General features: G+C 45.0%; 1 protein-coding gene across 2 annotated transcripts in view; it reads left to right on the plus strand.

The window, feature by feature from the left end:
• Positions 1–6,482: 6,482 nt before the first annotated feature.
• Positions 6,483–14,350, plus strand: part of ZHX1 (zinc fingers and homeoboxes 1) — a 39,051-nt gene continuing 31,183 nt past the window's right edge. Inside the window, exons 1-2 of one of the 2 annotated variants that reach the window (XM_073679853.1) lie at positions 6,483–6,767; positions 10,793–13,605. In XM_073679853.1, the coding sequence (XP_073535954.1) occupies positions 10,981–13,602 (2,622 nt within the window). In that variant the 5' untranslated portion in view covers positions 6,483–6,767; positions 10,793–10,980 and the 3' untranslated portion in view covers positions 13,603–13,605. Of the gene's footprint in view, positions 6,768–6,826; positions 6,993–10,792; positions 13,606–14,350 lie in introns of those variants that run through there. The other variant, XM_073679854.1, reaches the window with a different exon arrangement.

Raw genomic sequence — 14,350 nt, forward strand, 5'->3', positions numbered from 1 at the left:
ATTAGCCGGAGGGAGGTAGTCGCTGGGTCTTAGATACAGCCTCTCAGACAGGGGTCTCAAACTCAGCTGGGTATATGGGCCGCACACGGAAAAAAATTGAATTTGGGGGGCTGCATTCTTTGCATGACAAAGTGACATTTTTAGTGATACCATTTTTTTTCTATACACCTTTTGAACTGGTCCTCATCTTGTAGTAATGCCCCATCCTGGTCCTCATCTTGTAGTAATGCCCCATCCTGGTTCTCATCTTGTAGTAATGCCCCATCCTGGTCCTCATCTTGTAGTAATGCCCCATCCTGGTTCTCATCTTGTAGTAATGCCCCATCCTGATCCTCATCTTGTAGTAATGCCCCATCCTGGTCCTCATCTTGTAGTAATGCCCCATCCTGGTCCTCATCTTGTAGTAATGCCCCATCCTGGTCCTCGTCTTGTAGTATTGCCCCATTCTGGTCCTCATCTTGTAGTAATTCCCCATCCTGGTCCTCGTCTTGTAGTATTGCCCCATCCTGGTCCTCGTCTTGTAGTAATGCCCCATCCTGGTCCCCGTCTTGTAGTAATGCCCCATCCTGGTCCCCATCTTGTAGTAATGACCCATCCTGGTCCTCATCTTGTAGTAATGCCCCATCGAGGTCCTCGTCTTGTAGTAATGCCCCATCCTGGTCCTCATCTTGTAGTAATGCCCCATCCTGGTTCTCATCTTGTAGTAATGCTCCATCCTGATCCTCGTCTTGTAGTAATGCCCCATCCTGATCCTCGTCTTGAAGTAATGCCCCATCCTGATCCTCGTCTTGAAGTAATGCCCCATCCTGGTCCTCGTCTTGTAGTAATGCCCCATCCTGGTCCTCGTCTTGTAGTATTGCCCCATCCTGGTCCTCGTCTTGTAGTAATTCCCCATCCTGGTCCTCGTCTTGTAGTATTGCCCCATCCTGGTCCTCATCTTGTAGTAATGCCCCATCCTGGTCCCCATCTTTTAGTAATGCCCCATCCTGGTCCCCATCTTGTAGTAATGCCCCATCCTGGTCCCCATTTTGTAGTAATGCCCCATCCTGGTCCCCATCTTGTAGTAATGCCCCATCCTGGTCCTCATCTTGTAGTAATGCCCCATCCTGGTCCTCATCTTGTAGTAATGCCCCATCCTGGTCCTCATCTTGTAGTAATGCCCCATCCTGGTCCCCATCTTGTAGTAATGTGCCCATCCTGATCCTCATCTTGAAGTATTTCCCCATCCTGGTCCTCATCTTGTAGTAATGCTCCATCCTGGTCCTCATCTTGTAGTATTGCCCCATCCTGGTCCTCATCTTGTAATTCCCCATCCTGGTCCCCATTTTGTAGTAATGCCCCATCCTGGTCCCCATTTTGTAGTAATGCCCCATCCTGGTCCTCATCTTGTAGTAATGCCCCATCCTGGTCCTCATCTTGTAGTAATGCCCCATCCTGGTCCTCATCTTGTAGTAATGCCCCATCCTGGTCCTCGTCTTGTAATAATGCCCCATCCTGGTCCTCGTCTTGTAGTAATGCCCATCCTGGTCCCCATCTTGTAGTAATGTGCCCATCCTGATCCTCATCTTGAAGTATTTCCCCATCTTGGTCCTCATCTTGTAGTAATGCCCCATCCTGGGTGTTGGCCGCGTGTTTGAGACCCCTGCTCTAAGAAGATGTCTGTAAAGCCAAACGTAGAGATCTCCTGTAACCAACTGCAGGGTGACTGTCTGTCACCTCTGACACACCCGTGACAAGTGTACATCGCTGCACTGCCGGGACTGAGTTCACCTGAGTTCATCAGCTGAACATCAGCTGATGAGCTTCGGGACCTCACTTACGGCATCGGCGCTGCGTGGTAATTTTCCCACACTGATGCAGTAAATGAGGGCACTGGAGCTGATCTTCAGCTGACGAACTCCAGTGAACTCAGCTGCAGCAGCATAGCAATGTAAACTGACAGGAGTGATTACACTCCAGTCAATGTATACAGTGCTGTCACCTGTGGCTGCTGTAGAAGTGACCCGGATCGTCGTGGGACACTGGGATTACGTCATGACGGCGGACAGGTGAGGGATATGGTTGTTTTTTATTTATTTTTTACAGGAGACGAAGGCTTCGGGGACTGGGCGTTAGGTGAGTATAGTGTTTGTTATTGTTAAATAAAAGATTAAAACCATGAGGAATTTTATTTAAATAAAAGACTTTATTCTGGCTGTGTCTTTATTTGAAAAAATGTCAAAAACCTTAATACGGGGTTAGTAATGGGGGCGTCTTATAGACGCCCTCCATTACTAACCTGGGCTTCATGTCAGCCGCCAATACAAGGCTGACATGAACCCCAACCTTATTACCCCACTTACTACCGATACACGGCAGTGGGAACAGAGGAGGCCAAGCGCCAGATTTGGCACATCTTATGGATGTGTCATTTCTGGGGCTGCTGAGAGCTGATATTATTAGCCTTGGAGGGGGCCAGGATCCATGGCCCATTCCCTGGCTATTAATATCAGCCCGCGGCTGTCTGCTTAGCCTTTGCTGGTTAGATTTTATAGGGGGACCCTACGTCAATTTTTTTCTGGGGTTCCCCTGTAATCTAGCCAGTAAAGGCTAAGCAAACAGCTGTGGGCTGTTATTAATAGCCAGGGAACATTTTTGGCTAATGACCCCTTCCTCGGCTACTAATCAGCTCCCAGCAGTCGGCTTTCCCTCTACTGGTTGTGAAAATGACACGGGAGCCCATACCATTTTTTTTTTTATTTTAGGCTATGTGCCCACAATCCGGATGTAGCAGCGCTTTGGACGCAGCATATTTTTGCTGCGTCCAAAAAGCTGCGTTCTATTGAACGCAGGTAAATCCACATGTGTTCACTGAACCATGCGGATTTACCGCATTCAATATATTCTAGTGGTCAAATTTCTGTTGCGGAGACTAGCGACTCCACAAGAGAATTTGACATGCTGCGGTCCTGAAAGACGCGCTGCATGTCAGCGTCCACGGGTAATCCGCAGCCTCAGATTTTCTAGAAATCCCATCCACTATGCTGTAACATCTGGACGCTGCGGGTTTGATTCTGCATACACATGCAGCTTCAAACCCGCAGCGGCTCCTGATCATGGAAACGTACCCAAACTCACCCGCAGCATATCAATTTCTGTAGATTTTGACCGATTGAATTGTGATTACATGCGGTGAATTTGCATGTATTGACAACAAAAGTGTGGAATTAGAACACAGCGTTATGGACGCAGCTAAAATACGCTAAGTCCAAATTGCTGCTGGTTGCTGATCCTGGGGACATAGCGGCTAACGAAACAGCTCTGAGCTGTTACTAATAGCCAGGGAACACGTTTGCCTAATGGCACCTTCCTAAGCTAAAAATAGCAGCTTGCAGCTGCCCCAGAAGTGACATAAATGGGAATGCTAATGAGATTAAGGTTTATGGGATTAGCTGACACCTAGCCCTTTTGTTTAGTGATGAAAAGGTCTCAATCAGACCCTTTCATTACTAAACCTAAGTAAAGAGTTAAATAAACAAACACACTGAGGCTGAGTTCACACGATGCGTTTTTAATGCGTTTCCGCGGCGTTTTTGCAGTTGCGTAAACGCAACGGAAACGCATGAAAAACGCATGGTAGAAGGGCAGCAATGTTCCCGAATTGAAATCCGCATGTGCTGTGCCCATGATGCGGATTTTTCCGCAGCGTAAACGCTGCGCTAAAAAATCTGCAGCATGTCAATTAATTTTGCGGAAACGCTGCTTTTTTAGCGCCATTGACTTGCATTAGGCCGCATGGAATCCGCATCACTGTATATGTTGATGCGCTTTTCATGCGGTCTAATGTGCGGATGGTACCCGGGTGTGGATGAGAGGACTCTCATCCAGACCCAGGTACCATTAAAAAAAAAAGAATAAAATAAAAAATATATATATACTCACCTTCTGACGGCCCGCTCAGCGCTCCTGCTTGGTTCCCGGCACTTCGCGGTTGAATGAAGAAGGACCTTCGCTGACGTCAGAGTCATGTGACGGGTCACGTGACGCTGACGTCGGCAGGTCCTTCAGTCTTCACTGCCGGTAGCCGGGACCGAGCGAAACAGGACACCGGGGGCCATCAGAGGGTAAAGTATATATTTATTTTTTGACATTCACACACTATATAAATCCATGCTGTTTGCATGGATTTATATAGTGTGAAGTTGACAAGCACTTTCCAAGTGATGCTAAAATCGCTTGGAAAGCGCTTGTCAACCCGCATGCGGAAATGCAAGTGAAGACCGCTTCATTTCCGCATGTCCCTGGCAGGAAACCGCATGTACAATCCGCATGCGTTTTTTCCTGCCAGGGAGATGCAGAAATGCTCAGGAAAAAATGCTGAGCATTTCTGCATCGTGTGCACATACCCTGAGAGTAAAATACTTTATTTGAAATACAACAGACACAATCTATAATCATTTAAATTAACCAATATACTCACCCCAGGTCTGAAGGTGATCCAAAGGTTAAAGCGATGTCGCACGTTTCTTTTTTCAAATATCTTTATTTAGCTCCAAAAAGCATTCATTGCTGTACAAAAACACATAAACAACGCATAAAAATCGCAGCAAAACGCGCATTTTTTCTGCAGTGTTTTTCCTGCCAAAAGGTGCAGAAACCTTAAGGAATTTTTTGCATTCAAATCTTGAACGTGTGCACATAGCCTAAGGGTAGATACATTTTGATAACTTCTTATTGCATTTTTTTTTGCAGAGTTGCGGAGGCTGAAAAAATTCTGGAGTTTAATTTTTTTCACTTTACAATGTTTACCGATGAGGTTAATTAATTTTATATTCTGATTATGTGAATATTTCAGACGTAGTGACGCCAAATATGTTTAGCTTTTTTTATTTCTTTATTTTTAATGGGGAAAGGGGGGGGGGGTGATTAAACTTTTAACAATGTTTTTTTTTTTTTCCTATATTCTTAAAAACATTTTTTTTTATTTATTCTTTACGCTTTCGGATGAACCTCAGACAGGTGGAAATAGTAAGAGCGCAGCAGCCCAATTGCGGAAGCTGATTAGCTTCAGGGCTCACATGGCATAACAATGTCACGCAAGCCCCAGGACACCTGGAAACAGTGTTTTTATTTTACAAGGGGGGCTACTTAATTTAAAAAGGGGTTTTCCTGGTAATGGACAAACCCTTTAACAGAACCCCTTTAAAAGAATGAGGCGTGGGCTCGGAAGGAGCCTGGTAAGAAATGGCGAATGAGCTGCATTGATTTCACGGGGTACCTGATAAATATATGACTAGGGGTGCGAGTTCTAGGAACCCAACCAATCCCAAAAAGTAGAGTCTCATGACCCCTTTGTTAATTTAGTAATGCGCGTGTGAGACCACGGCTCCATTCATGGTCTAGACTCTAGAGGATTGATGGGCGAATCGATCAGTAACTAATTTAATTTTTGTTATGAATTTCTCAAAAATTCTGACGAATGTGAAATTTTGGGGGTTTGATTCACGGGAATCCAGCAAAATGGCGGCCAGCCAGCTGCTATTTTCCTGTCTTCTTTCGAGGATCAGGGTTAAAATAATAAAATACATTACGCTCGCCCGCCTCTCCCAGGTTGTCCACACCGGACTTCGGTTCTCCCGTGCCGCGCCGCCACGTGACGCCAATCACTGGTGCGGAGAACGGGGAGCTGCGGCGACATAACGAGTCCAGTGAGCGTAATATATTTTAATACTTTTTAACACCTTCCCTCCATTTATTTTTTTGGGGTCTGGAGAAAATATTGTAAAGTTATTTTCACGGCAATGGGAACATTTTCAATTCAGACCAAATCGAACCTGCCCAAAACTAATTTTCCGAAACGCGTTCATCTCTATCGACGTAAAGGGAATTGGTGACATATATATATATATATATATATATATATATATACATACACCTATTACTGCCCTGTTCACACGAGAGGGCACAGGACCCCCATTCTTGTGATAAGACCCCACAAGGATATTTAATGGTTAACCCTTAAACTGCCTCGACGCAGATTTCGACATTTCTGACAGGAAAGGTGACGCAAAAGACCCCATTATTCATCAAATGGGACGATTATTCAACTCACATCTCTGTCATGGGGTCCACTGATCTGACATTGGTATTTTTGGGGGGGATGAGGGGGACAGGAAACTTTTTTTTGGGGGGGTGGGGATAGGCGTGGTGTTGTTTAACCCTGTCCTGCCCAAAGCTCCCTGATAAGTTTACAGCTCCCTGATAAGTTTACAGCCCCCATTTCCTCTCTCCTCACACCTAATTTGCATAGCCAGCATTTTCATCTCCGTTTTTGTCCCCTCATGTAATGATTAATTATAAGTTACTTAATATTTTTGACTAAAATTAGCATATGGAGATGTGATTCCTGCGGTTTCTGTGATTTTTCCTCCACGTTTGTCCGTGTTTAGGACACGGTGGGAGGAGAGCTCACGTTACAGCCATTTACCACAGAATCCATTTTTCTCCCCGCCTACAATTACCGCCAAAAAAATCCGACCCTCGCAGCCACCAGCCACATTCCCGGGAAAAAAAAAAACATTTTTTTTTTCTACTCCTTCAGTAATTTATCGGCACGGAAAAAAATAAGGAATAAATTGTTATTCGCCGGTTTTGTGGCTGCGGGCGGAGAAGTCTCCCCTCAGCAGTAGTGGCAGCAGCCGCCCCTGTGTCGTCGCCATGTGTAAGATGGCCGCCATGAAGGAGGAGGCGGCCGCGGCGGAGGAGAGCTGAGCTGACGGCGGGAGCAGGTAATGGAGAGGATGAGCGCTGAGGACGGCGGCCCTGTCACCTCCTCCCCGGGCCTGTGTGATGTGTGAGGCCGCGGGGACCGGGGACAGGCCCGGGCCGCCATTACACTGCGCACAATGACAGGACGACGAGACTGTGGCCTGCGGCTCCTGTATACGGACGTGTCCCTCTGTATGTGTGCTGTGTACGGAGAGGAAGGAGCCTGCCCCGCCATATCCCGAGAGGTGCCTGTGTGCTGGGTGTAATAATGGGGGGGGGACACTGTATATAACATGTAATACGGGGGAGATGGCGTATATAACGGATGTAATGACGGGGGAGACGCCGCATATAACGGACGCAATAACGGGGGAGACGCCGCATGTAACGGACGTAATACCGGGGGAGACGCCGCATATAACGGACGTAATACCGGGGGAGACGCCGCATGTAACGGACGTAATACCGGGGGAGACGCCGCATGTAACGGACGTAATACCGGGGGAGACGCCGCATGTAACGGACGTAATACCGGGGGAGACGCCGCATGTAACGGACGTAATACCGGGGGAGACGCCGCATGTAACGGACGTAATACCGGGGGAGACGCCGCATGTAACGGACGTAATACCGGGGGAGACGCCGCATGTAACGGACGTAATACCGGGGGAGACGCCGCATGTAACGGACGTAATACCGGGGGAGACGCCGCATGTAACGGACGTAATACCGGGGGAGACGCCGCATGTAACGGACGTAATACCGGGGGAGACGCCGCATGTAACGGACGTAATACCGGGGGAGACGCCGCATGTAACGGACGTAATACCGGGGGAGACGCCGCATGTAACGGACGTAATACCGGGGGAGACGCCGCATGTAACGGACGTAATACCGGGGGAGACGCCGCATGTAACGGACGTAATACCGGGGGAGACGCCGCATGTAACGGACGTAATACCGGGGGAGACGCCGCATGTAACGGACGTAATACCGGGGGAGACGCCGCATATAGCGGACGTAATACCGGGGGCTGTCACGTGATGGTCATGATAAGGGGCTTATCTCTGAGCATTGGATCTGAGGACCACTGTGTGAGATTTTGCTGTTCACATATTACATAAATGGCCTTGTGGGGTAAATTTGCTGGAACGGCTACCTCCCAACACAATTATTTATCTACCGGGGTCTCAGGATCAGGACTACAGATGATTCTATTTGAAAATGGTTGTCTACTGAGAGGAGAAGCTGGCCAGTCCTACAGACACCGACTGCAGGATCCCAGCAGCTTCTCCCCATGTAGTTTCTCCACTGATCGATGGTTGGTCCCACTTCCCAGAACATCAGCATTTAACAGAATGAAGGGTCTTTAGCCATTTTGGACATTTTTCTTTCTTCTTCTTCACAGCACTGGTCCAGAAATCAGCAACGTAAATGTTTAGACTGACATTTTTCAGAAAAATACGCTGGACAGGAGGCCTGCTAATCGCCTTGCCTCCTGTCATTCCAGACTCTTGATTAGCTGTGCTGGTGCGATGACGTGTGTGTGTGTGTATCACACCGCAATGATGATGTCGCACCAATCAAAAGAAGAGTCGGGAGATAGATAAATTCGCAGACCTCCCTTCCTGCAGTCTCAGGTTACTGATCTGGCCAATGGACCTGACTTGTGCAAATCGATTTTCTCACCTCTATCTAGCACCATAACAGTATACAGCGACACACATCTCATACCTTCACCTACTGCAGAACCTTCAAATAAATCATAAGCTCCATAATAAAGGAATATTACTGATTGACCTGAAGCCTCCTCTCCGATCTTCAGCAGCCGGGACTATTTTTACCGTCTTATGTACAACAGCTGCTTCACAACCTTTTGGATCGAAATGTGTTCCTTATTCCAGTCAGTGCACGTGGATCCATAGTAGTGATATTTATAGGCCCCAAATTCTAATGTAGTATGTTGTTTTGATCTTTCTTTCTCGTGCGTTTTGTATTTGGTCAGCCATTAAGTGGTTTATAAAAATAATGTTGCTGATATACCACAGGGTAGTTTCCTTGAGTCAGTTCACCAGATGGTGGTGTCTTGTAATTTTTTGGGCTCTCTTTTTTGTAATTTTACGTTGTATTTCTGGCAGACGCAGGGTTTAATTTTATGTGAGATGATGTAGTCTACGACTAGGCACTTGCTCTTGACCATGGTAGTTTTTGTTTATATGAAAGTTTGGCCCCAGGATTTCGGTGAAGCTTTTACCTGCTGTCTGGTGACAAATACATCTAAGGACGACAATATCCCTTTTAGCACCTCGTACACAGTAAATTATCGACTACTGAGCGCATCGATATTTGGTGGCACTGGCCATCCATCTAAAGTGTAGGGGGCTCCCTCCCGACTGATGGTGTTAGGGGAAAGAAGGATGATGAATTGTACACAACTATTGTCTGGCATTGGTTTACTATGCTCTTATCGTGAAGCATCCCGATACTCCTTCCCTAAAATCACCGCAGCCCGACATTGTCTGACCATCAATCTCGCTATATGATGATGACCTCTAAGCGGTCTAATGGGCGTTTTCCAGACCATCTTCAGTTCCTACTGTGAGCATCCAACCCAGCCTCATGGCTTTGATTAATGCAGATGATGTCTCCTTTGTCATCCGTTAATCAAAGGTATCGAACCTACTCCTTAATATTTAGTGAGACTGGGGTTCAAAGATAATTTTTGAAGGTTTACCTTTGACCGGTTCTTTTTAATATTTACGGGCGCTTGTACGTTTAATGTCCCTTTTTCAATTATCGCCTTTTAAATATACTTTTAATAGTTTTAATATTGGCTGTTGTTTCCCACTATCTTGGAAAAGACTGACTGCAGTGTTGCAATTAATGGCAGGAAGTCCAGATTATTAACCACTTCTTAAATCTAGTTCTGACTGTCTTTAGTACCATTTACTTAAAGGGGTTGTCCTCTTTCAGAAAACATTTTCTAATACGTTCAGTTTGCTGTAGAAAAAAAAAAAACACTGCTTTTACTTACCCTCTCAGGGCCAAGCGTAGTGTCTTCGCCTCAGCCAATCTCTCAGCTCAGTGTAGACCACACGAGCCACTGAGCACAGTGACTGGCTACAGTGATGTCACCGCTGCAGCCACACAACTGAGACCGAGGCTGCGGTGAACACCGCGCTGGCCCCTAGGAGGGTGTGTAAAGAACAGTTTTATTTTTTAACAATGAACTCTACATATCTGGAAAGTTTCCTAAAAGGAGAATCCCCTTTAAACACTTGCTGCAAAACTTTTTTTTTTATTTTTTTAATCTCTGCATTTAGTGCTCTTTGACGGTTTAATTTCTGCAATGTTTTTTTTTTCTTTTGGGTACATGGTACATTCACAATTACTCTATGCTAGTACTCATCTATTTTTCCCCAGGCATCCAATGCAGTCCTTATCGTTTTATTAGGATATGCTATTACTTGTCAAAGGAAATTGAAATACAATCATCAGAATAAAGGGGCTGCAGTGCTTGACATGTTTGTTAGTTCTTTGCATCAGTGTGGTAGTGGTAGTGAGGGGTTGGGAGTTGATGGTAGAGGTCATACTCCCATCAGTCTTACTGTTATGTGTGCATTTATCATCAACTGTTATAATACCAGGGCTGTGGAGTCGGAGCCCATTTTGGTCGAGTCGGTATAAAATGGACCAACTCCGACTCCTAAAATATATAATAAATTGGGTACAGTAGTTCAATGCAGTTTGTGGGGAATATTTTTTCATAAGAATTTGGGAAAGTTATGAAATGTCCTATATATGTCTGTCCTATTTGACTTTTAGCTGAGATGAATCTGTGGTACAGTAAATTTATCACTTAAATATGAGCCATCTATGAGGGAGTCGGTGTCATGGAAATTGAGGAGTCAGAGGTTTGGCTTACCGACTCCACAACTCTGGTGCAAACACATCCTTGCAATGATTCTTTACATTACTATAGTATCTGTGACTTGCCTAATGTTTAATACATTTTTATCCTGTTTTTTTTTTTTTTTTCTCCTAGACATTCATCATGAACTTAACTTGAAGCTACTGCACTACATCATTGCATCATATCCTCCAGAGGTTTTAACCCTTTTTTAAGACACCGTTTGGAACATTAGAGGATTTTGCCAGCTGGTGTCTCGTTGGATTTACACTTGATTTTTTATTTTTTATTTTTTTCAAGTTTATAACAAGATCCCAAGCACTATGGCAAGTAAACGGAAAACAAAAACTCCTTGCATGGTGCTCACCAGCGAGCACGATACCGACCTAGGAGTCATCTCCGACGGCGAGGAATGTCCACCTCTTCCCACGCCGGCGGAGCAACCCATGCCAGAGAGCACAGTGCCTGAGAGCGTATCAAGCGAGGACGAAGCACTAGATCATGATTCTGACAATCAGCAAAATAAAGTGGTAGAAGGCGGTTACGAATGTAAATACTGTTCATTTCAGACAACTGACCTAAATATGTTTACCTTTCACGTGGACTCAGAGCATCCCAACATCGTATTAAATTCTTCTTATTTTTGCGTGGAGTGTAATTTTCTCACCAAACGGTATGATTCACTTTCTGAGCACAACACGAAATATCATCCTGGAGAGGACAACTTTAAGTTGACTATGGTTAAGCGCAACAATCAATCAATATTTGAGCAAACGGTCAACGATCTAACGTTCGACGGAAGCTTCGTCCAAGAGGAGAACCAGGAACAATCAGAGTCAAACTCCGCGATATCCATCAGTAAGACCCCAATAATGAAAATAATGAAGGACAAGTCAGAAAAGAAACGAATCAGCGTACAGCAAAGCTCATCCGAAGACGGCACCGAAGAAAACGACTTGGTAAAGGAGAAGGAGCCTAAAGTTAAATCGCAAGAAAATAAAGATTCAAAGCCAACTACAGTGGCTCCTGAGCCTGTGAAAAAAAGCGCTATCGTCGTGACAAGTGCTCAAGAATTACCAAGTACTGTTATCACGCCTGCTAATATTCTGCAACCAGGAGTGGCACAAGTGATTACGACTTTACAGGCGCAGCAAAACATCCTTTCCAAAGTCTTAATCCCTATCAATAGCATTCCCACATACAACGCAGCGTTAGACAGCAACCCTCTTCTGCTGAGTAACTACAACAAGTTTCCGTACCCAACAGTTTCCGAAATAACCCTTCTCGCTTCACAAACCAAATGCACAGAGGAACAAATTAAAATCTGGTTTTCAGCACAACGACTAAAGCACGGTGTTAGCTGGACACCTGAAGAAGTGGAGGACGCTCGAAGAAAGCAATTTAATGGCACAGTACACACGGTCCCACAGACAATTACTGTTTTCCCTGCTCATATTTCTTCATCTGCCAATGGTCTGCCTTCTATCTTACAGGCGTGCCAAATAGTTGGCCAGCCTAGCCTTGTGCTTGCCCAAGTCGGAGGAACCAACACAATACCCGTGACCACACCAATAGCGCTGACGGTGGCCGGTGTCCCAACTACTGCCCACTTCCAGGCGAGCCAACTTCCCCAAACCCAAGCAGTGTCTGAAACCAAGAGAGTGGCTGCTATTCCCAGTGCTCAACTTCCCAAGCAGGAGCCCACCATGATAAGTGACATATTTAATATGCGCTCAAAGAAATCGAAAGAGCAGCTGACCGCCCTCAAAATTAGCTATCTAAAGAACCCATTTCCAAGTAATTATGAAATTGACCGGTTAATAAGGTTCACAGGATTGACAAAAGGTGAAATCAAGAAATGGTTTAGCGATACTAGATACAACCAAAGAAATTCCAAGGGGAGCCACGGTATCCATTTCCCAAGCGATAGCGGAACTATAATTATTGATTCTAGCGACGAAACGACAGACTCCCCGACTCTTCCTGTTGTAACACCGCAGCGTAGGCAAAACTGGAATGCTTTCCCAGATTTTACCCCCCAGAGATTCAAAGAAAAGACTGTGGAACAGTTACAAGTCCTGGAGGAAAGCTATCACCGAAACAACGTACCGACGGACGAAGAGTTAAACAAGTTAAGGGTCCTTAGCAAACTAACAAGACGAGAAATCGATGCTTGGTTCGCTGAGAAAAGGCGATCCAGCATAAAGGATGAGCCCAGAGTTTTTATCGAAGAAGAAAGCATTAAGGAAGAGATGGATTCGGAAAATGCTTATGTAAAAGCGGGAGCTGCTCTTGCTAGTAAACTTGGGAAAAAGACCCCACAGCAACTAAACGTGCTTAAAAATTTCTTTGTCCGTAACCAGTGGCCCACAGGGGATGACTATGATAAACTTTCGGAGGAGACTGGTCTTGCAAGATGTGATATCATTGGGTGGTTTGGAGACTCCAGGTACGCTGCTAAAAACAATCATTTGAAGTGGTTTTACCAATATCAAGTGAACGGCAATCTGTCACCTAATGCCGTCAATGGGCAGGGCTTTGTACGAAAGAGAGGACGAGGCCGGCCAAGGGGTAGAGGAAGAGGGAGGCCCAGAGGTCGTCCCAAAGGATCACGAAGAGCAAATAGCTGGGAATGGACACCAGCTCCAGTAAAACACAAGACTGGAAAAGCGTTACTTAAAGACTACTACTTAATGCACAAATATCTTAATGAGGAAGACTTGGATGACCTGGTGGCGAAATCACGGATGGGTTATGAGCAGGTGAGGGAATGGTTTGCAGATCGCCTGCAGAGAGAGGACGCCGGGCTGGATCCATTTGAAATTGAGGAAGAGGAAGATTTTTTGGATGATCAGGACGAAGAAGAAGAAATTGACACTGACGATAGCGATACCTGGGAACCACCCAGACACGTTAAACGGAAACTGTCAAAAATGGAAGACTGACATGTAAGTAAATATGCAAAAAATGCAGCGACACAGTCCAAATACATCCGAGAAATCCAAAGTCTATTTTTGAAGTCAGCACTTGCCAGGAAGAATATAGAAAAAATCCTTTATTGCTCCATAAATGTAATAAAACACTGCAACGTTTCAACCTCCTGTGTATTTTGTTACATTTATGGAAGACTATTTCTTTCGATATTCTTCCTGGTGAGCACGGTCTTCAGATATCAAATTGACATGTAAGTAAAGTCAGTGTAATCCTAGTGCAGTTTCGCACATTGTATTATGGATCATGTATTACTAAGAACTTCACTTTTTACAGTTTTAGGTTCTTTGTCCACTTTAGGGTATGTTCACACATGGCGCTTTTGCTGCGCATTTTATGCTGCATCTTTGGTTTGTTTTACATTTCCAGCATAAGACATTTCTGTAATCTCATGCACATGCTGTTAATTTTTTTTTCTCCACACGCATTTTGAGCCTTGCTGCGTTTTTTCCAGCATGTCAATTCTTTCAGCTTTTGTGTTTTTATCAGCAGCGTTTTTCACTCATTAAAATGATGATGAAAAATGGATGAAAAACGTGTATATTGTACCAAGCGCTTTTTTTTTTCTTTTTACAGAAAAAATAGCTGCAAAAAATGCAACATCTGAACATACACTAATTTATTAAAATAATATTGTGCTAAACCTGCTACTAGAGTATACAAAAAAAATGGCATATGTACTATGTAATACATAAACGCTAA

The sequence above is a fragment of the Phyllobates terribilis genome, unplaced genomic scaffold (genome assembly GCF_046119375.1).
Source record: "Phyllobates terribilis strain yellow unplaced genomic scaffold, ASM4611937v1 Scaffold_4__5_contigs__length_816908805, whole genome shotgun sequence".
NCBI lineage: Eukaryota > Metazoa > Chordata > Amphibia > Anura > Dendrobatidae > Phyllobates > Phyllobates terribilis.